Genomic DNA, 24,471 nt, shown 5'->3' with positions numbered 1-24,471 from the left:
GCAGATCACTGATTCAGAGCAATCTGGAACTCTTGGTAAACTGGGTGCAAGCAAACAATATGTGTTTTAATGCAGCTAAATGTAAATGTATACATCTAGGACGAAAGAACATAGGCTTATAGGATGGGGTACTCTGACCTGGGAAGCAGTTACTCTGAAAAAGATTTGGGGGTCATGGTCGATAATTAGCTGAACATGATCACACAGTATGATGCTGTGGTCAAAAGAGCTAATGCGATTCTGGGATGCATAAACAGGGGAATCTTGGGTAGTAGTAGAGAGGTTATTTTACCCATGTATTTGGTACTGGTGCGACTGAGCTGGAACACTGTGTCCAGTTCTGGTGCTCATAATTCAAGAAGAATGCCGAAAAATTGTGGCTCTTCTCTGAATCCTCTACAAGAATGATTAAAGGATTGGAAACATGCCTTACAGCAGGGGTTCTCACACTGGGGTATGTGACCCCTTCAGGGGTCACAAGGTTATTATGTGGGGGTCACGAGTGAGGAGCAGCGCCAGCCTCTCCCCGGTGAGGGGAGTAAGGTGGGCTAGACCAGTGGTGTGCAAAGTGGGAGGCATGCCAGGGGTTCTATGTGGGGCGGGGGGAAGCGCACAAAGAAACTGTGTCAATATCACTTTTCACAGCAGACTTAGTGTCCCATTACCACCATGGACTTCTGCACTTCTGCTGGTGCTGCCTTCCGAGCTGGGCGGCTCTGAAAGCAGTGCTGCTAGCAGCACCACAGAAGTAAGGGTGGCAATGAGGCGCTAAGTCTGTTGTGAAAAGTGATCTCTGTATGTTTGTTAATATCACTTTTCACAGCAGACTTAGCGCCTCATTGCCACCCTTACTTCTGTGCTGCGCTGCTGGTGGTGCTGCTTTCAGAGCCACCCAGCTCTAAAGGCAGCACCAGCAGAAGTAATGGGACACTAAGTCTGCTGTGAAAAGTGATATTGACACAAAGTTTCCCATTACCACTATTTAAAAAAAAAAATTCTGCTTTTAATAATTCAATACAAATGTGTTTGTCTTAATTTAAAAGCAGTGAAAAAAGGTAAATTCATTTCAAATAGGGTTATAAACTTAGCATTTAAAATAGTGTTAAATATAAAACATGTGTTTTTAATTTACAAGGGTGTCCCACTCAGAGGCTTGCTGTGTGAAAGGGGTTGCCAATACAAAAAGTTTGAGAATCACTGCCTTATAGCAATTGAACTCTTTGAGTCTATCTAGCTTAATGAAGAGAAGGTTAGGGAGCGACATGACTACACTCTGTAATTATCTATCTGGGCACCAAATATTTAATAATGAGATCTTCAATCTAGCAGAGAAAGATAGAACCCAATCCAATGGCTGGATGTTGACGCTAGAAAAATTCAGACTGGAAATAAGGCATACATTTTTAATGGTAAGAGTATTTAACCATTAAACAGTTTATCAAGGGTTGTGGTGGATTCTCCATCACTGACAATTTTTAAATCAAGTTGGCCTGTGTTATACAGGAGGTCAAACTAGATGATCATAATAGTCCCTTCTGGCCTTAGAATCTATGAATCTTATCCCTGGGGGACATGCTCCATTTGCATGGCTTCAACTACCATTGCGTATCTGTGCACGAAACTCTCAATTTACCTCTCCACAGTGATCCTCTCTCTGTGTCCAGTCTGGCATATCTATCGGTCTCTTATTTGGATGGCTGGTTTCAGTTCACCAGACTGGACTGCTTGCTTTTTATATCTTCACATAAGTAACACCCACATGCAGTACAGTATGCAATTGTCCATGCCATCAATTGAAATTGCACAACATACACATTGAGCATGTACAGGCCCAAAGAATATAAAAAACTCAGTGCTGCATGCTGTTACTCACAGGACTAATATATAAAGCCTACAAATTCTATTTTTCTATCAACCACTATTAGAACTATTGGCTTTAGATATATACAAGCTATTTTGAATCCTTGGAACATGTAAAGTACTTTGTAATCAGCCAGCTATTTTGAATATTCACTGCTGGTAAAATAAATGACATTCTAACTGCAACATGTTTCCTTTAGGACAAAAAGCAAGGCTTATGTTTAGATGTCTCCCAACATGACCTTAAAAATCAGATGACTCCTTGGCAGATTTGTAGGGTTGGATTTGTCTATGTACAATGAAATTCAGTCCAGCAGTTAAAGTTTTATCAGGAGTTAAACACTGCAAGCTTTCCACAGGCCTCTACTTATGAAATACCCTTTCAGGTCCTGACGACTTCAAGCATAAGTCCAATACACTTTTCTTGCATCACATTTCTTTCCATGTTTGCTGTTTCTTAAAAACATTTACATTTAAACAAGGGCTTGCTCCTTCCCAGCTCATTCTTCTTCTTCTTACTGGATTACATACTGAAGTCACAATATTGAATTTGTGATATCACTAATTAAATGCATAACAAATCCGTTATTCAATATTCATTTGATATTTCCACAGCAACACAGTGTCACAAGGATACAATACCATTCAGGACACAGCTGATAAAGCTGGCTTGTGAAGGAAAATCTTCTTATAAAAACAAGTAAGTGCAAGAATAGCAAAGAGAATACAATAAAGTAAATCTCTGCCTTCTTCTTTCAAGTTCACACTAGTATGAAATTTTCCTTGAAATACAAGTGCTTTCTCCTCACTGACTGAGATGGAGAAATACTTTTAAAGTGACTATGTAAAACTGACACCCTCTTACTCACACCAGATCTTCACCCTGTCTGTATTCAGGGTCATAAAGGTTCGTTTTATTGACAAAGATGTTTTTACTGATTTTATTCTGGTTAGTCCTACAGAGATAATACAGCTATAGATTATATTCCTTTTCCTACATCAACGGACATGTTAATAGTTCCAATTACAAGGTCAGATTCTGGGATGAACCATTACCAACTCTACATTTTTTGAACTACTGTAGTATGTATTTTGCATATCTATATCTATTTCACCTGAATATCTTCAAAAACCCTTTGAAACACATTCAACTACATGGAATGACTACAGGATTCAATGAAAGGCAACTAAAATATTTTCCCACCCACAAATAACATCAAAATAATGCCTAAAAAGGTAGTTTGGCTGGGACAGCACAAAATCAGTTCAGATTGGAAATGTATTAGAGTATTTCCAGGTAAAACCAAACAAGATGCAAATAAATCTGATCTGTCTTATAAGGCAAGACTGAAAGCCTAAATCTTGTTACCCATGCTTCTGCCCCAGAAACAGCAGGCTCTATTCTGAGAATCAACCATAAACCACAGCAGATATGAGTGCATTAAGGTCTGAACTAGACCTAACAGTTGTGTTGAGATGGAGCATTTCAGCCCAATGGCTGTTTGTCCAAAAGGAACATTTAGGATCCTTAGATGCCACAATGCAAGAAGCTAGCTACTGGTGTTTTTTTATTATTATTATTTTATTACAGCAGCCCTGGGAATATTCTGACACCGATGGATGAAGCAGCAGCAGATGAGAGAGGGTGTTTAAAGCTCTCTTGCCTGCCTCAAACTAGTATGGGCACACAGAAAGGACAGGATTCAGAGCCAAAATGTGGGACGGCTGCAGTAGCTGAAGAACACCTTTTCAACACAGACAGCAGTAGTGAATCTTGTTTTCAGGGAATAACCCTATTCAGCTCATATCTCACTATGGGAGTTAAGAACACCCTGGTTTGATGTCTAAACAGCAAAGGAAGTTACCTAAACTTCAGGAAGTTACTGAAAGGGGCTACCTGTACATTGACAGGTCAGAGTCAGGCAAAGCACATCAGAAAGGAAAACAATGTTTTCTACTCATGTTTTCAATAGATTAAATTCAGATTTCAATATGACAAATTCAAGGCTTAAGTACCTATTAATACTGCAAGAAAATATGACTTATAGCAATAAATACATTTCCTTTTATTAAGGTGCTGCAAATACACCAAGTAGCAAAACAAGAGTCAGATCTTGATATTTAAGTCAGTTGGCCAGAGCTAAGTTACAATAGGGCTGATTGAGACTCTGGACATGAAGGTGCAAAAGAGGATTTTTTTCCCCTTCATGTCTGATTTATTGAAGTCTGTATTGTTTTAATGTAATATATTCAAAACAACAACATTTACAATACAACAAAGAAAAAATAATCTGGAGAATGAAAGCATATAATACCTCTAATCGCTGTATTCTTCCCTTGAAGAACATAAACAAAGAAGAATTTGGATAAGCAGCTTCTTTTTTCAGAAGAATCTCCTTAGCCTCTTTCAGTCCTGCCTTGTTATCGCTGCCATCCAAAGCAAAAAAGGGGCGAACTACTGTGTGGTACCACAGCAAAGCTAATCTGAAAGAAGACACAAAAAGAACGATGATTACAGTTTGTTTACAGCAGATGAGCTCTATTATAGAGGCACTGACAAAAGATGCAGAGCATGATTCTTCTCTTGCTTGCCCTGACTTTAAGCCAGTGTCCTTCATTGCCTTAAATTGATTACTTCAAAATTACACCAGAGTATACGAAAGTAGAATTAGGCTCACAATTTCCAAAGCATTAGATGAGTAGGGTTTTTACAATCTCTAGAACTAAGAACTGGATAACTTTTTAAAATAATTAAGCTCGTAAAAACACCATAAAACAAACAACAATTGAAGATTGAGGGGAAAGGGGAGGGATATTGAGCCTGCTTTTCCAAAGTGTTGACAAATAAATGACCGAGATCAGACTTAATGTGGGGGAAGAGCAGGGCATGCCTGCTTCCTGGGCCAATTGGTGCGGAAAACACCAAGAAGGGATGGTATTCTCAATTTTCCCACAATATAGATTATATCAAACTGACGAATGAATCTTCAGGGCATATTAAAACTGATTATCAGATCAGAACTCTCCAAGCAGAAAGGATTTAACACTGCATTCCACACTTATTGCAGTGGTGCACTGTAGTTCCTAGGCAAACCCAGGAATGAAGGTATGAACTTTGTGGCACTGAATAGTAGAAAGACCTTCATAAAGGGCAGTAAATTGAGACTGGGTGAAAGATAAGCCACAAAAAATACCAGAATGCAGCATAAAGAGTCAGGAAATCTTGTTATATGAGGGATGTCCCTCAAAAGGCCAATATATTTAATATCCTTTTTGTGTGTAAAAAGCTCCAATGTTCCCAAACTTTTGCAAACGGGAATTAGATATAAATAGAAAAAAGTCATATCAAAATAAGTATATATAATGAGTAGGTAGAAGTTTATAGTTTTTATGACATGAACATTTTCCCCTGTACAAGTTGTTAAATAGCAAGCTAATTAAATATTTCAGCTTACTGAGGTTTTTAGGATATCCTTTAAATTACTGTTTTAAGCACAATAATTTCTCTCTATTCATAGGAACTATCTGATGATATAATAAAAGGCTTTGGAGAATAAAATCACCAACACAATCTGAAGGCACATATTTAAAAAAAGGTCTCATTATAATATATGATCAATTTAATAAACAATGGCATGTTAAGCAACAATTTGAAAGCTTTTTACCTGCTGATGTTTCCTTTAAAGCAACAAGCTTTTATTTTATTTTTTGTTTCTTTGTAGTTCACTAACTTTCACTACTAAGTTATTTACCAAAGAATTTCAATATAGCTACTCACGTAGCTAAAGGGGCCTTCATGTCCTTACTTTCACTTGCATACATCAGTGATGAAAGCCCCTGTAGGCGGTCTCCAGGAAAACCCAGCAGGTTGATGATTTTGAGCAGGTTTGGGGGCACCATGGATATGCAAAGATGAAAAAGTCCATATCCAAAGCTAACAGCACCTTTCAGTCTGTTTAGCGAATCCTCCGTTACACCTTCTGCAGCAATATGATTATCATTTGCAGCATCAGAAGTCAAGGATTCCTGAGTTATCTTCTTTTGATATACTTCCTGAAGTGTATTAATGTCCACGTAGCATTTATTGTAAATTTTCCAGGCTTTTCGAAGGATCCACCCACCTTTTATGTATGCTGACAACAGAAAGAAAATATATCTCAAGGGTTTATTACAGATACAAAAACTAAAAAAAAGTCATAAATGGTCTTTCATAGAATGACAAATACTATATTGCAATTTCTATTTAAGCTGATTTCACTTCATGACTACAAAAAAGTTCTGCAGGATTTTGCAGCAATGGACATTCTGTTACCTGGAGATTATCTAATTAAAAAGGCAAATTTAAAAGGAATACTATCACATATTTTTGATCTAAAACCTGATTTGATTTGTAAAATCTAGGGAAGATCTTTAATAGTAACAATACGATGAATTTATACAGTGCTTTTTAGCCAAAGATCTTAAAAACAATTTATAGCACAAAGTTACTACTACCTGTAGTAGGCAGACAACAGGGATGATGCAGATGAACAGAGAAATAAACACAAAGTAAACAATGCTGGCTTCTGCAACTTTACAAACACATGGTGTGGAGTAGGATGAACACAGTGCCTGGCACATGGAAAGTAGCAAAAAAACCCAAAGGAAAAATGTTTAATTTTAACTCCAAGTGGCTTTGAAAGAATAGAGAATGGGGAAAAAAATAACCAAAACCTTATCTGGAGTAGATTACAGTGTTTTTTAAATAAGGTAGATATATTTTTTCATACAAACTGTATTCAAAATTGTTTTACACAGTTAAACAGTGACTCATAGGAGAAGAAAATGAAAAAGGTATGAAAGAAGAGGAACATGAAGTACTTTCCACAGATTTGAAATGAGAGCTAGAGCTGCCGAGGAGACATATGGGAAGTGTGTTTCAGACAGCAGAAGATGCAGGGAAGTGTCTAATACCAAAAGTGGGGAGCTTGTATGAATGGACAGAGAAGAGACAAGTCCTCAACAAGTAACAGGGAGGACACAGGCAGCTTGCAGCATGTGGATGGACAAGGATAATAGTTTTGAACTTGAGTTGTTTGAGGAAGGATGTGAGAGAAAGTAGGCAATGGCCCATTGCATGTCTGAAGAGTTGAAGTGATACGATAATGGAGATTCAGTGGCAAAGTGGGAGGAAATGTAGGCAAGGATGTATGTGGGTACTGTTGTCGGCACAGGGATAAGCAGATTTTTAGACACAAATTTAGTGTCCAGGTTGAGATGAATTTTACAGAGTGTAAAGACAAATGGGGGCCTGAGACAAGGAAGGAATATGGAGATCAATCTACTCTCTCTGCATATTTGTATATTATTGTATTGCTCTTCACAAAAGAACTCCCTGCACTTACAAAAGGAAGTAGGGGAGAAGGAATTGTGAAAGAGGATTTTCAACTAGCCCAATCTCTTTTAGACACTGGATGTATGAAATGAAAACGAAGCCACAGGCTTACTTCCGACTATACATGGAGACCTAATTGCACAATCATAGTACTAAAAATTATGTTTGGACTCTCCAGAAGAAGCCATGTGCAGAGAGAGGAATAACCCATATTGGGTAGTGGGAGAGGGAAGGGGAGACTACTATAATACTAGGGAATGTCCAAAGCTAGCCTGGATGGAGAGTAATGGAATTTTCAGTCAGTGGGCTTTACAGCTGAAGTAACAATAAATCAACATTCTGTATACAGCTCTATAAGAAGTTGCAGGAGAGCAGCATATTAAAGGTGAAATTAATTTTTTTTTATTTCCAAGAAAAACTATAGAGTTCTGACTCTATTCTGTCACCATTGATATTATCAGCACCATACACAATGCAGAATACTGCATTCCCTACATTGTTTTAGGTATTGGTGACACCATGAGCTGTAGCAAGGGAAACAGATCTGTGAGGGTCTGGCCTTAACAGGTAAAAAAAAGGAAGATCTGGTTTTTAAATAAAGTATTTGTAAACTGTAATTCTATTATATTGAAAGTGAACTGAAGTGCTCTTTTGAAATAAATATAAAAATAGTTTAATTGAGATCAGATTTCTCATCCCCCATTGCTTTGCTCAGCAGAGCACCCCAAGACTGCAACAGGCCTCCTGGAGTTAAACTTTTTGATTGTGTGTGTTGCAAATGAATTTTTATTTTTTTACTATTTCAACAGGAAAAATTAAGCTATTTATTGCAATAAAATATTCCAACCATAACCATGATTCAGCTATATTGCGAGGCTAATGTTATTTCAATTCTCTAATTAGGCCACTTTTTTGCTGCATAGAATATTCAGCAGTTATGTGGTTCACCACAGTACAAGTGCTTATACAATTCTGAACAGCAATGCAGTAGGGATAGAGCAACGGGAAACAAACCAACCAACCACATTTCACTCATCCCCACAGACTGTGTTTCAGTTAGTGCCTTTGATAAGATCACTGCATCCCTGATGTGTGCATTGCAGAACTTCATCCTTCCTGCTTACCAAAGTACTGTACTTTGAAAATTTTCTGACAAAAACAGCACATCTCATGATATGGTATACTGAGATATGTTAAAATCATAAATCTGAGCCTTTATTTATTCATAATGTGGATTACTTAACTCTTTGAGATAACACTTGAGTTGAGACTTCCTGACATTAATTGCTAATGGATTGCCTGTGCTATGACTGCAGTGATTAATTTCAAGAAGTTTAAATCCCTGCAGCAATGTTAAATGCACCTAGGTAGCAGTCCAATAAAGATCAGATTTGTTTTATAAATGTAGTAAGATGAAAATAGCTACAGTATGTGTGGGAGAGAAACATTAGCCCAATGAGCTACTAAAAAGCAAACTGTTCATAAGCCTGTGTGTTTTCATACAGCTGCCTGTCAAACTGTTCAGCAAAAAGTCAATGATTTTCTACCCATCAATTGAGAACCAAGCAATTTACACATGAAGATTGTGTCTCAATAATTTGGTTCTCTCACTATACAAAAATCTAGACATAATGCCATAAAAACTAAGTATGTATATAAAAACAAAAAGTTAATCTGGCCAAAAGCTGGATTTCTAAAATGATTAATGGGTGATAGACTCAACTGTTCAGCAAGTTCACTCTCACACTGCTACTGACAAGAAACTGGAGGATCACAGAGACGGTCCTTAGCCTCAGAGGAGGGTAGCTAAAGATTTCAAGTGAACTGTTCCTGAGTGGATAGACCCAGAAGGGCTGTAAGGCCTGTTTCTGTCCTGAGTTGTTACTGCTGCTTCCTCAGCATTCTCCACAGCAGACCAGAGGAGGAAAGGAAACTGACTGCTCTCTCGGCTTTTGGGGCAGATGCTGTAATGCAATTATGGTATAAATTCTGAAAGGAGGGAAGATTTCTAGGGGAAAATAATGAGCAAAAAGAGTGAGTGAAAGCCATATACTACCCACTTGGAGTGCCAAGAAATCCTAAATGACAGCTTATTGGTATGCAGTGTTGTTGTATCCATGTCGGTACCAAGATATTAGAGAGATACGGTGGGTGATATAATATCTTTTACTGGACCAACTTCTGTTGGTGAGAGAGACAAGCTTTCGAGTTCACACAGAACTAAAGAAGAGATCTTGTAAACTTGAAAGCTTTTCTCTCACACCCACAGAGGTTGGTCCAATAAAATATATTACCTTTTGTCTCATCTTATTGGTACAGCAGACAATAGTCCCTTAGTTTATATATCTTATCTAGAACCAAGCAAATTGCAGAAAAACTGGTTTTGAAAAATAGGGATTTCCATAACAGAAGGTCCCATGTTCTCGACCAATGATATTTACATTATTTTAATGGTAATCTGGATAGTACTTCTTGGATTTTCTTCAGCAGCCCTCCCTCAGTCTTTGTTGACATAAGTGAATACTTGGAAGCATGCTCAGTTAGCACATGACCTGGATCATCTTCTGTATAAATTAATGGGGGCAGGAATGTCTTTCTGTTATGCCAGAGATCAAGCAATGCAATGAAATCTGGAAACAGTTTTACAGCTGAGACAAGGAGAGGTTTGTATTCCCTAAATGAGGATTAATTTCTGTGGCAAGCAAGCACCTGAAACTGTTGTGCTCCATGTTTTAATGAATAGAGTCTTTAGCACATTAGAAGTTTACACTGTTTAGTCAGCTTTTCCATCTTTAGCACTAGACTTGTTAATTCAAAACCACTTCGGTCAGCAATTTCTTGCTATCTCCCCCATTTCCTGAATAGGATTGCAAGCAACTGTATAAGTGTGGGGGACATAAGCCTGTCCCCATTACCTGGGCTTTGCGGGAGAGAATTTTCTCATACAGTTTCAGCCAGTACAACTTAAGATGCACAAGGCACCTATACATCTTTGCAATGATTCCTGAGGTACCTCTATGAGGATATGCAAAGTATTCTCAGGTATATATAAGGGAGGACCAGCAGAATGTTGGGTATTGGTATAACAAAAGGCAGAAAGCCCTAATTTATACAAATCAAATATACATTATTTAAAGGCCCTACTATATATGTATGCATATTTATGTAAAAAGTTATAAATATCTTTAATCCTAAATACAAATTTAAAATGTCTCATTTTTGCACTACTGAGACCCAACTTTTAAACCTAGCAAAAACTGGCAAAGAACCCACAAATATACCCTTTCGCCTGCAAAGGCTTCTATTTCCATATGCAAATAAATAATTGCACATAATATTGGTGCATGCTCGCATACCAAATCCATGTGAACAAATATAAGTTTTTAGGGTACAATGGCTGCACATTTTGCAGACACATTCAGTTTTGAAAAATCTAATCCCTCATTTCAAATGCAATGTCTCTCTTTCACACAAAGCAACCATCTTTATCAATGTGGGTACCGGTAATCATTTTCACACTTTAGAGATCAGAAGTTAATACTCACTCTACATGCCAATGAAAAAAAAAGCTAAAATATTATTACTATAGTCACACCACACCTGACAATTCCTGTTTTACAAAACAAAGCACAGCCAGGTAAACTTGACAGTCTGCTACAATTATCTGTCTCTGTAGTCGATCCATCATGGATGGTGCAGATTTTCTGCCATCAGCCTGTTTGAAATATACAAAAGCAGGGTGTAAAAGAAATTATTTTAATTTCAAACTAAACTCCTATAATCTGCAATATTTATTAAATCACATAATTTATATTGTATAAATCTTTCAATTTTGACTGTTGGTGCACAGGCAACCTTGATTTTCCAGCAAGTTAAACATTCTGTATGGGAACTGCAATAATCCACAGTGAGCATATCAAATTATATGGAAAAATATTTATTTTAGAACTTGATTAGTCTATAAATCAACACACATAGCAATATTTGCCTGGCTTAGTATAGCCATTTCCTGTAGTTCCCCCCCACACACAAAAAAGTGCTTAACTGTATTACCTTAAATAGTCTGAAAAATTGTACAAATTAATGCACAGGATATAAACACTAGTTTTAGAATTTCTAAATTAACTTCAACCATGTTATTTATTCAAAATTACACTTAAAATAAACATTATGAATTCTATTATCAATATCAGATTTCCTCAGTGCTGAAAAGCACATCTAAAGAGAGTACCAAATTTCATTTCATTCAAAAGTTCCCTATTTAGACCTACTGTTTCTTTAATTTATTATAGTGCCATAGCTGTCGATGAGCTTTTGGAAAGAAATTTATATTAAACAAAAACAAGACCAAGATCCTTGTCCTTGAGAGACTTCTCAGGTAAACACCGATGTTTTGTTGTAAAAGATACCAGAGGAAGTTTTTGTTACTCTGCACATACATTACAATATAGAAAGGTATTAAGCATGCATAATACTTTACTTACTGATTTATGCATACATAAAAGTGCAGTTACTCTCATAGTCACTAGAGATGCAATGGCTAGGGGCTGAACGAGGAGACTTGGGCCTGGCAGTCCTTCAACCTTGAAAATCTTTCCAATTACCAGATGGCAAGATAGCATACCCTCTAAAGCACATAGATCTTTTACTTTGTATGAACACGGCTAACCACCTTTTTTCTGCAACAATAACCCTCAACTTTTCAACTTGACATGTGAAGAGTTATTTTATACAACTCTGAAAAAAACAGTTACCTACCTTTTGTATCTGTTGTTCTTCGACATGTGTTGCTCATGTCCATTCCATTCTAGGTGTGCATGCCCTTGTGCATGGTGGGAGATTTTTGCCTTAGTGGTATCTGTAGGGACAGCTGTGGCGCACCCTTGAGTGCTGCGCTCATGCATCAGGCACTGCCAGCCATATGCCCTCTCAGTTCCTTCCTACCAGCAACTCCGACAGAAGGGCAGGAGGGCAGGTAATGGAATGGACATGAGCAACACATCTCGAAGAACAACAGTTACAAAAGATAAGTAACTGTTTTTTTCTTCTTTGAGTGCTTGCTCATGTTGATTCCATTCTAGCTGACTCACAAACAGTGTCAATGGAGGTAGGCTCAGAGTTCATGGTCTTGCAGCACTGCTCTGCCAAAGCCAGTGTCATCTCGAGCTTGCTGGTAAGTGCATAATGAGATGCAAACATGTCTGCCACCGCAACGAACAACCGCGTTGACTTACAGAACAGTTTTGTTCTATCTATGTAGAAGGCCAGCGCCCTCCTGACGTCCAGGGTGCGTAGCCAGCTCTCCTCATCTGACGTACGGGGCTTTGGAAAGAAGATGGGTAAGTATATGTCCTGCCCAGTATGAAACTGGGAGATGACCTTGGGCAGAAACGATGGGTGCAGTTGCAGCAGTACCTTATCCTTGTAGAAGATTTTATAGGGCAGTTCCGAAGTAAGCGCCCTGATCTCCGGCACCCTGAGGGTTGACGTTATCGCAACCAGGAATGAAACCTTCCAAGAGAGACGTAGAAGAGAGCAGGAAGCCAGAGGCTCGAAGGGAGGCCCCATGAGCCTCGATAGCATGAGATTCAGGTCACAGGGAGGGACGGGATCCCGGATGTGTGGGTAGAGACACTCCAGACCTTTCAAAATCCGGCCCGTCATGTCATGAGAGAAGATCAAACTGCCTTGGAATGGAGGATGGAAAGCTGAGATAGCGGCCAGGTGGACCTTGATCAATGACAGGGACAAACCTTGGAGTTGGAGGCGCAGCGAGGCCTGCGCGGCCTGGATATGCCGTTCCGAGACCCAGCATGTGAACCTTTTCCACTTGGCCAGGTAAGTCACTCTGGTGGAGGGTTTCCTCCTACTCAGCAAGACTTGCCGAACACTCCCATTTGCCCGTGTTTAGCAATGCAGAAGCCATTCTGTCAATTACAGCACCTCCAAGTTCTGGTGCAGAAGGCTGCTGTGGTTTTGGGACAGCAAATCCAGCCAGCGGGGCAGCTATCGAAAGGTCCAGCAGCATGCCGAACCAGTGCTGGCAAGGCCAGGCGGAGGCTATTAGGATAATCTTCGCCCTGTCCTGCTTGATCTTCACAAGGACCCTGTGAAGGGACAGCACTGGCAGGAAGGCATACATCAGAGCCCCCAACCACATGTTCTGTTCATTCTAGGGGATGGATGGAGCCCCTGTCCATCCCCCAGAACGAACAGAGCACATGGCGTTTCCTGTTCTGCCTGGATGCGAACAGGTCCACCTGGAGAGTCCCCTAGCTCTGGAAGATTATACTGACTGCCTCCGGATGGAGCGACCACTCGTGGCGAGACAAAAAGGTCCTGCTGAGGTGATTTGCTAAGATGTTCTTGGTTCCGGGCAGGTGCGCGGTTACCAGATAAATGGTATGCCGCATGCACAAATACCAAAGGCTCAGAGCTTCTTGGCAAAGGGCCAACAACCTGGCTCCGCACTACCTGTTGATGTAGTGCATCGCAGCAGTATTGTCCATCAGGACTGCACCACCTTGCCGTTCAGGTGGGGCAAGAAAGCCTGGCAGACCAGGCGAACCGCTCTGAGCTCCCTGATGTTGATATGAGGGCCAGATTATCCCGCAACCAGCAGCCCTGGGTGCTTAGCTCGCCCAGATGGACTCCCCAACCCAGGTCCAAAGCATTGGAGACCAGGGTCAACGATGGGGACAGGGCCGCGAAGGGAACTCCCTCTAACACTGATCCAGGGTCCCACCACCAATCCAGGGACAACCGGATGTGATCCAGCACCCTGACTACCCAGTCTAGGTTGTGCCTGTTGGGGATGCAGACTGACACCAGCCATGCTTTCAGAGGCCGAAGATGGAGCTGGGCATGACTGACCATGTATATGCATGCGGTCATGTGGCCCAACAACTGCAGGCAGTGAGCCGTGGTTATCGCGTGATTCTTCACGTGGGAGATCAGGTCCGACATGGCCTGAAAACACACTTCTAGAAGAAAGGCTCTGGCTCGTGTGGAGTTGAGAACTGCCCCAATGAACTCTAGTCACTGGACTTGCATTAAGGTGGATTTTTTCTTGTTTATTAACAGGCTCAAGTCACAGCAGGTGGAACGCACCAGATCGAGGCTCCTCTGCACTTGTTCCTGAGACCTGCCCTTGATGAGCCAGTCGTCAAGATATGGGAAGACCTGGACCCCTCAACATCTCAGATAAGCAGCTACTGGCACCATACATTTTGTGAACACCCTCAGGGCCGAAGAGAGGCCAAAGGGCAGCACTGTGAATTGAAAATATCCACCCACTATGAAACGAAGGAAACGCCTATGACCTCCGAATATGGAACTAAGCATCCTTCAAGTCGAGGGCGGTGTACCAGTCTCCCGGATCCAGGGAAAGGATGATGTAGGCCAGGGAGACCATGCAAAACTTCAACTTTCTGAGAGACTTGTTGAGGCGACGCAGGTCCAGAATGGGTCTGAGGCCCCCTTTTGCTTTCGGGATTAGAAAATTGCAGGAATAGAACCCCTTTCCTTTCATGTCCTGAGGGACCTCCTGCATTGCCTGCAGGTGCAGGAGGTTCTTGAACTCTTGAATGAGGAGTTGCTCGTGAGAAGGGTCCCTGAAGAGGGATAGGGAAGAACAGGGATGGGAGAGGGGGCGGCCAAAAATTGTATGGTATAGCCCTGAGATACTACATCCAGCACCCAGCGGTCTGAGGTGACCCACGACCAGACCAAACAGTAGGTATGAAGACGGTCAAGGAAAGGACAAGGTGGATACGGGGAGTTGACTGGGGTGTCACTCTCAAGCATACCTTCAAAATGAGTGCTTCTGGCCCTCAGGATGCTTTGCGGGGCTGGGCTGTGTGGGTGAGTGGGAGGAGGAAGGGCAGCAACGACTAAAGCTCGTGTCTCTATCCCTTCTCCTTGCAGAACCTTGACAAGGCTGCCAAGGCCTTGGCCGGCCGGAACTGCTTCCTTGCAGACTGTGGGGCGTGCGCATACTCAGCGAGCAAAGGGTGGCACAAGTGACCTTTAACCCACGCAGCCTCGTGTCAGTCTACTCCACAAAGAGCCCAATCCCACTGAATGGGAGATCCAGATGTCTTGGGATAGGCCGGCGGTCTGAAGCCAGGAACTGCGCCTCATGACTACCTCCGAAGTGGCCACCCTAGCCACCGAGTCCACTGCTTCCCACGCCATATGGAGGGAGCACCTTGCTACTGAGGTACCCTCCTTCACCAGGGTGCCGAATTCCTGGGCCAAACCTTGAGGGAGGAACTCCTTGAACTTATGGAAGGAGTCCCATAAGTTAAAATTGTACCTGCTCAAGAGGGCCTGGTGGTTTGCCACCCAGAATTGCAGGCTGGCTGTCGAATAAAATTTTCTTCCAAAAAGGTCCAGTCTTTTGGCCTCTTTATTTTTGGGAGTTGAACTGGTGTGCCCCTGCTTGTCCTCCTTGTTGGCAACAGAGATGACCAGGGAGCCCGGAGGTGGGTGGGTACAAAATTACTTGAACCCTTTGTACGGGACAAAGTACTTCTTTTCTGCCCTTTTGGAGGTGGGAGGGATGGGCGACGGGGTTTGCCAGAGGGCCTTGGCAATTTTCAGGACCCAGTCACGCACTGGTAGTGCAACACAGGCAGATGCCAAGAGCACATTGAACAATGTGTCCGCCTGCTCAGACATCATCTTCACCTCTAGGCTCAAGTTCTCAGACACCCATCAAAGCAGGGCCTGGTGTTCTTTAAAATCATCTGGCGGGCTGGATCTCGAGAGTCCCATGACCGCTTCATCAATGGATGAGGACAACAACTGTACCACTGGGGGAGCCCCCATGGCATCATCCCCCACAGGGGAAGGGGGTTTTGGGGTGGGCGCTGTTTCCTCTGCCCTGACCTCTGAGCGTGCTTCATTCACCGAGTCCAGTGCCGTCAATTGTTGCTCCAAGGTGGCATCATCATCACTGGCATGCCCCATGCACTCGAATAACGCCACTGGCCATGCTGCCACGGCAGCGCTGTAGATGTCGACATGGCCTCAGGTGTCCAATTGCGCCAGTGGAGTCTCAGCGAGGGGTTAAACTGCCCTTTCGTGCCAGAGGAATACCCTTTTGGTGACCATGGTAGGGCCATCGACGCCTGCGCCTGCCTGCTAACCATCGCCACCAGAGACCGGTGCTTAGAGAAGGATCGGTGCCGGTGTCATGGGGACCAGTGCTGGAGCCACCAGTATCACGACAGTAGCGTTCCCATGGGGCAGGTGACAGAGATCTGCGCCGAGAGGATGACCAGCGGAGGGCGAACGGTGCCGGTGGTACGGAGACCAGCGCCTCCCCCTAGGTGATCTGCGTCAAGAAAGCAGGGACTGCAAACGTGGCGCTGGTGACTGAGGGCGAGCCCAAGAGGATCTGGGCTGTGACATCAGAGATCTGTGGTGCGGAGATGGAGAGCTCTGCCTTGGCTCAGGGGATCAATGGTGCTCCACTGCCTCTTGGGGGGTCTTGAGGCTGGCCTGCCCTTGTAGGGAGCCTTTGCTGCCTCCTGGGGCACACATGGTGCCAGTGGCACAGGCGGAGACCACTGCTCTCTCAGCGCCGGGGGAGCTTGGGAAGGCGTCGATGTCGCCACAAGTTTGCATCCCCCACCGCTCCTGGGAGTCAGTGGTGGATCCTTTAAGGGGGTAAGGGCCCTGACTGGGGAGGAACATCCACATGGCTCCGGAGTGGCCGGGCGGCAAAAAGTGTGTCCTTTGCCCAATGCCCCACGTCCTTTCTTGCCCAATGCTGGGGAGCCATGCTTCTTAGTTCTCTTTCTGGGCACTGGGGATGAGAAGTGGTGCTGGGCGCAGCCCGGTGCTGGGGGTGAGCTATGCACGGAGGCCGAGGTAGTAGGAGTCAAGTCTTGGCGGGATGGCTTGGAAGCCGGACAGAGGGCAGCCTCCATGAGGAGAGCCCTCAAACGAATATCCTGCTCTTGCTGAGTCCTGGGTCAAAAATTTTTACAGATACAACACTCGTTCTTCACATCGGATTCCCCCAAGCACTTGAGGCAGCTGCTGTGGGGGTCACTTTCAGACATAGTCCTGTTACAGTCCATGCAGGGCTTAAACCCCGGAGACCGGGGCATACCCCGCTTGGGGCGAAGTCCCCGATGGGACTCTAACTTCTAACTACACTTAACAACTACTTAACACTAATTACTATAAAACAACTATTTACAAGGCCCTAAGGCTCAAAGTCTGAAGAGACGAAACCACTAGCCTTTGCTATGCAAGGAAAGGTGCTCCAACTAACAGGGCCGGCTCCAGGGTTTTGGCCGTCCCAAGCAGCCAAAACCAAAAAAAAAAAAAAGCAGCAATCGCAGCTCTTTTTAGATCGCGATCTGCGGCGGCAATTCGGCGGGAGGTCCTTCACTCCCAGGGGAGTGAGGGACCGTCCGCCGAATTGCCGCCGAATACCTGGAACTGCCACCCCTGTCCGGAACGGCCGCCCCAAGCACCTGCTTGAGAAGCTGGTGCCTGGAGCCGGCCCTGCCGACTAACCACCACAGGCGGTAAGAAGGACTGAGAGGGCGTACGGCCGGCGGTGCCTGATACACAGATGCATGAGCGTGGCACTCAAGGAAGTGCCACAGCCAATCCTACGGATACCGCTAAGGCAAAAATTTCCAATGACCACGCACGTGGGCGCACGCACACCTAGAATGGAATCGACATGAGCAAGCACTCAAAGAAGAAGTCTAATGGCATAACAAGTTCAGGTAATGATAAAGCACCTCCATAGGTGCATCTTGGGAAGAATATATTATGGAGTTACAGAAAATCGCACAAGATTACTACTTCTGAGATTCAACTAGGCCCACTAAAGGCAGAAAAAAGCAGATTTTCTTTTAACTACATATTGTAGGTAAAGCTGCTAGTTTTGGCTGGTGAAATTCCTTGCTCAGTTTCTTACAGGAATGTATTCCTCTTAAATAACTTTTGGGTTAAGATGTTCAGTTTATTTACATTGAAACCTTTCTGCATACTACCCTGTCCACAAAGGCGTTGAAACAGATTCCTTCTCTAGTTAGATAATGTGAAATTACAAGAATTTGAAAATTCATATCTTTTCCATTTAGGGCCTGATTCTGCTCTCTCAGTAGTAACAACACTGAAATCCCTTCTCTGTCACTGATCTATTATATGACCTTGGACAAATCACTTCACATTTCTGTGCCTGTTTCCTCCTCACCTTTTGTCGATTTAGATGGTAAACTTTTCAGGGGAAGGAATGCATCTTCCTACGTATTTGTACAGCACAATGGAGCACCAACCACAAACAAGACTTTTGGATATTTGTGACCCAGGGACCCCTTAGTGCCAACTGGCAGAGGGCATAAGGGGTGGTGCATAAGGGTCTGATGTCTATATAATAATGCACCAAAGGGTGGCACGTGAAGTCTCTACCAATAGCCAGTAACACACTGGACACCCTAATCATTGCAAGGTGCATGCACAGACATTATTTAAGGAATTAGGTATCTATACTGAAAACTATGTTCTTAAGGTGTGGGAGTTAAGATAGGTCTCTAGAAGGTGATAAACAGGTTCTGTTCAGGCGGGGGGTAGTAGACATTTATCTCTCTAGCTGGTCACATGAAAGATCTAAAGGAAAAAAACAAACACAGGGTGTCCTGTTTATGAGTAAGGGCAATGTTTTTTTGGGGTATAACTGGGGGTACTGCAGTACACCCCAGGCCCTTCATTGAGATGAATTATCAGCGTGTTCTGTCTTATGAAAGAGGGTCAGATCCAACCTGACTAGAAAATACTGGAAAGACTAAGTGAGCTAAACTTTCATTAGACATGATGGTATCTTGTTAATTAAAATCTAGGCTCGAGAAGACATTAGAATTTAATTTTATATGTAAGCATTTGTTTCCAATACTTTCACTTGCTACTTCTAGAATCTCTACTCTTTGTTAAATAAATTTTTACTTATTTTCACTAAACATATTTAAGTGCTGTGTGTTAAGTGGAGCGGTGATCCTCAGGTGAAACTGGTAAACTGGTATGTACTGTTCCTTTGACAGCAGTGAATTTGTGAATTCTGTGAACCAGTGGTGGACACTCCAAGGAGATGCTCAGGGAGCTCAAGGGTTGGAATGTGCCTATCTCTAATGTGTAGAGAGAGAGAGAGAGCAGGGCTTGCATAGGCCTGGCGTGCTGGTGTTGCCTGTGGTCAGTGGGGATGGGGAGCTGACGCCTGGAAGGCACAGACAAGCCTTCCTCATGCTAACTGCAGGCAGTACTGAGGTGCCTCACAACCCTGGCTACCCCTGGGAAGCATCACAAGATATTACTATGTATATAAACTAAACAAATAATTATCCGGAGTAATCAGACTGCATGCTTCCTGAAAGAAATTCAGCAGATGGTCGGTCCCTTGAAGAGTATATGTTAAGAGGAAAAATATTTCTTGGCATCAATCACAGCTCTTCTGTAGAGTCACACATTCCTTGTACAAAATAAAATAAAATAAAAAAAAAAAAACCACAGACTTCAGGTGGCTCCTTAGATAACTCCATCTCAACACAGCCCAACTGATTCAATTCCTAGAGCTCACCATTAAACCCCAATGGCATCCAGACACCAAAATCACCATGTTTCAGTGAGGAACCAGAGTCAAGAGCCTCCTCTAACAGCTGATAAAAGCAGCTGGTAACCAGACAGATACACCAGTTGGGAGGGTAGACCAGGTGTGCCTCATCAGCAGAGACCACCACAAAAATCTGTGAGGTTATGACTAAACTCTCTGTCTCTGATGCTAATATGGGTATGGGATAGCCTCTGCATTGAAATATTCAGAATATCTAACCCAGCAAAACACAACCATATGGGTGGCCTTACGGGAGCTGTCCTCAACTCTGGGTAAATCTCTCTCTCAAATTTCTAAAATGCCCATCAGTGTGGTAACTAGCCTCTTTAAACCTAGAAATTCCATATGCCAGCCCATCTGAGCTGACACTGTCATGCAAATTGAAATTTTCAAGAACAACAAACCACAAGGATTCCCAACAGCAGTTCTGACATCAACTCAGCTATGAAAACCCCTCTTGAATGCCAAAGAGAAAAGGAAAGGTAGAAGAAAGTTTTCACAAACGGTTGCACACAGTACACAATAGCTAATATTTTACAGATGCTCCACTTACATTTCTTTTAATTTTATTCTTGATTGTTTCTATAACTCCTGCTTCTTCACTCTCACACAGTTTTTCTGTGGCTTTTAAATCATCACAAGCCAACTGCATTTTCTCTTCTTCAAATGTCATCATGGCATTCTTTCAAAAATAAAATGAAAAAGATTTGAATAACAAAACAACAAGAAAATTTACATCAGCTATTGGTGCAGTAACTATAGACAAAAACTAAATAAGTTTCTTTAAAAAACATTTGAGGATTAAATTGCTACTCAAGACTCATGTTGTGTATATACACAGCTAGATATATATACACACACCCGTTGCCCAACCGCATTTAAGTGTCCCTCACTAAAATGTCAAGAGTCTGAAATCAGAACTTATTAGCTGACTCTGTTTCTCTTAACAAAACTGAATGTTTAATATATAGTTGAACTGAAAATACTGTCATATTACATTAGCTGAAAAATGAATTAGATTACATAAATTCACTTTCAATTACTGTTATGCAAGATTCAATTTGTGTCTGCGCACATACTGTTTTATATAATTTATTCACGTAAATAACATGCCTCAAAGTCAAGAACAAATAAAACCCACTGCATTATGAGTGATAATGAGCAGAATCCCTATACTTCTTGTTAAAAAAAAAAAAAAAAATCATTTCAGCTTCCATTTAACCTAGCTAAAAGAGGGTCTCAGGATAACTGACTTCTTTTTCTGATGCTTTGTCTAATGGAAATACTGGATGACATAGGCATGCGAAGTGCTGTGGCTATCTTTAGAACAGTAACTAAGCAGAAGCTTTTCAAGGTACAATGATGCTGTACTGTGCTGTTATACTGGTTCAGTAAATCAACTCAGATGAGCAAGCCTAAGAGATTTTCATCATGTTGGCCTAAGGCAAGAGGGAAAAATCCTCCTATATAATATGCCTTTCCAAGTCATGTAGTCCACAGACTGAGGTGTTTAAAATTAATTTAATGTACAAAAAAGCACTTCTGGAATATTATAAAATTATCTTCTTTTTTTAAATAAAATTTTACTATTCTATATATGGTGACAGTTTAGGATTAAGCAGGCAAGTCACAGTAAGGTCAACTTAAAAACAAGGTTCAAATACTTTCTTATATACTATTAAATATGCTTTTAGATCAGCAGCTCATTTTCATCCCTTTTCTCTCTTCTTCCATATACAATGTACTTAACACATTTTCAGAAATGTGACTGATCACACATTAATAACCTTTAGTCTATTAGCATTCTTAGTCCTCAAATACCTCTGCACCTTCAAAAAGGGTACTAATTTAAGATGTTTTCACATGAAGCCCACCAGTTTTATTCTAAAATAATGATAAATGAGACTTAGAAATTAACAGTTTATTATAGGACAAAACTGAATTTATGAATTTCATTTTAATAACTCATTTTTTTTCAGTAAAGCAAGATAATCAGTCTTTGGCTTTTGCTTTTAATGGAACATGTCAATATTTAATAAATTTGAGATGTTGAATTTATAGAACCCTTTACTCCCAATTAAAACCACATAAAAGAGCAAAACAAGTTAAGATTCCATGTATGCAATGTAATGAGTTATGCATGTTTTATAACTACATTAATTTTAATATTCTAAAAGAGTTGAGCTTAACAGGAAAAAACAAATATACACACACGAGGAAATTAACAATGATACAAACAGTGAGATGAATTCTCTCTGCTCAATTTGTTCACCCACTTACCAGAAAACTGACAAAACTGGCCCCAAAACTCATTAATGGACTGTGGTTTCTGTAAAAAAAAAAAAAAAAAAAAAAATGTAGTTATCACATGTACACATAGTTTACTATAACAAGCACCTATAGAAAATATCTGATGTCAAATAAGGGTTATATGTCTGGGAATAAATCTGCTTCATTAGACCAAATTCTGAACTCAAAAAGGTTTTTCAATCAGTCACTATATCCTCCTGAAAACAAAATCAGGAAGCCAAAAGTTAAGCCCCTTGTAACAACAGGTCAGCATATTCTTTCAAAAAAATATTTTTGATTGGATTTTCAATACTCATCTAAAATTAAACTTATCAAGGAGTATGTTTAAAAAAGAAAAAATGGTTATTGTCAAAACATATCTAGTATTGATTAAATGACATGAAAAACTACATAAGCCTGATGTACTCAAATGTACATCTTTTTGGTGGTTGCTGGGAAAATACTCTATTATAAACTTGTCCCGGCAGATAACTGTTAATTGATTCCATTAAAAGAAGATTTTTTTATTTGTTTTTCATTGATTTATGCAAGATCATAGTGTGAAAAAAGTGGGTACATGATACTCTCCAGGGAAAAAGCCACAAGATGGAAAGAATTCAACATAATTCTCTGTGGATTTGAGTCACCCCTGCTAGTACACGAGGTGGAAACTGCAAATTTCTGTCTTTCAGGGTTTCCATGGCTCAAAAGTAATAACCCATGGAAGCGGGGAGATAAGCAATAGCCTTGATATTGCAACTGCATCCAATGGGGCTTCACATGAGCCAGAAATTCACCTGCATGTATGCAGTTGCAAATTTGGGACAAATGGGGAACTCCATGGGGGTTCTGCTAGGGAAGGGCCACTTCAGATCTAAGGCCAGAAAACCATAGGATCCCTGAAGGTTGGGGCGGACATGGAGATACAATGATTCAGCAGAGGCAGTAGAGACATACATTTTCCCTGCTCAATGTCACCTATTTTAGGGGCTCCACTCTCCAGCCTGGAGCCCTCCCCAATAGAGCAGGTATTGAGGATGCCTTGCACTATTTCAACCCTCTGGTGGGTGAACACTCTGCTGTTAAGGAACCTTGCAGTTACTGCCGGATTTATCCCTCAGCAGGGACCAGAAAAGTAGCAGAGGTTATGGCCTTCCAATGATAGATCTGAAGGCAACTCAGAGGGCATCCTTGTTGATCTTGGACCAACTTTGATCTCACCTCACTGCCTGGCATTTCACACCTATCCAGCAGCATGTCCTTCAGTGAGCCATGCTGCGATTGGCCATACCCCACTGCCCAATTGTTTTCTCCTATCCCTCAACTTCTGAACAGATTTCTATTTGTAAGAGTGATTACAATATTCCCTGGTATTCTATTTCTAGAAGTATCTAATGTGTCTTTCATCTAGTCAAACGCTCAGGAAATATGGTGATGGACACTGTAGAAACGTATATATAAAAAGAATGCGACTTGGAGACCTGAAGTTCCATTTTGATAATTCATAAGAAGTCTGATTCTTTATCTGCTTTGTTCCAGACATCTAAAATAGGTTAGAAGTCTCTCTCATTAACTTTTAGTAAATGAATTAAGAAATTGTACATCACGGAAGGTTTTCCTTGTTTCATGAGAATTAAGGTCTATTCCAAGAGGGTGACAGCAATTCCTGGGCCAGACAGGCAGGCTATATTCAGTACTTGGGTCAGGTTTCAGACTGAATGACCACTGCAATCACACAATCACTACAAAACCCTGTCTATGGCTAAACATAGAGCTAGCTGTCAGGAACTCTTGTTATAATCTCAGCAATGCAACTGATCCACTGTTTGGCCTTGGACAAATCATTTGTTTTCCAATGTGTAAAATAAGTAAATATTATCATCCTTTTCATTAGCAAATCATGGTTTGTGATGGTCTCAGAAAGCCAAGATGTAAATGCAGGTTTTTCACAGTTTACCCATGTTTTACTTTATGTATTATATGTAACCATAAGGCCAATAAGCTTGGAGGAAGCAAGAGAGGAAAAGGAATGAGAGGGAAATAAGAGACGAAAATAAGAACTGAAAAACCTACACTTCAAATACACATTATAGTCTGTTTGATATAACATTTGTAAATAAAAACCCATATATATTTTATAATATAAATTTCTTGCTGTGGGGTTTTTCAAATAAATATACTAATATACAAAAATCAAAGAGGAAAACACACACTTCAAACAAACATTCTAAATAGTTTAATCTCCTGAATGTAACTGACAGGCAAACAAAGAGTAGCCACCAGAAATATCATTGTTATTTAGTATCTAAACTGT

The 24,471-nt window shown here is 41.4% G+C and overlaps 1 protein-coding gene across 1 annotated transcript in view; it reads right to left on the bottom strand.

The window, feature by feature from the left end:
- Positions 1-24,471, bottom strand: part of TTC39C (tetratricopeptide repeat domain 39C) — a 68,069-nt gene that overhangs the window by 29,798 nt on the left and 13,800 nt on the right. The window contains exons 2-6 of the mRNA XM_024202661.3: positions 22,149-22,197; positions 20,422-20,550; positions 10,835-10,949; positions 5,639-5,993; positions 4,176-4,344 (exon numbers count right to left, since the gene is read on the bottom strand). Of these exons, the coding sequence (XP_024058429.2) occupies positions 4,176-4,344; positions 5,639-5,993; positions 10,835-10,949; positions 20,422-20,550; positions 22,149-22,181 (801 nt within the window). The 5' untranslated portion in view covers positions 22,182-22,197. The remainder of the gene's footprint in view (positions 1-4,175; positions 4,345-5,638; positions 5,994-10,834; positions 10,950-20,421; positions 20,551-22,148; positions 22,198-24,471) is intronic.

Source organism: Terrapene carolina, unplaced genomic scaffold (genome assembly GCF_002925995.2).
Source record: "Terrapene carolina triunguis isolate 2854851 unplaced genomic scaffold, T_m_triunguis-2.0 Scaffold58, whole genome shotgun sequence".
NCBI classification, from domain to species: Eukaryota; Metazoa; Chordata; order Testudines; family Emydidae; genus Terrapene; species Terrapene triunguis.
This window is presented reverse-complemented; position numbering and strand designations above follow the sequence as displayed.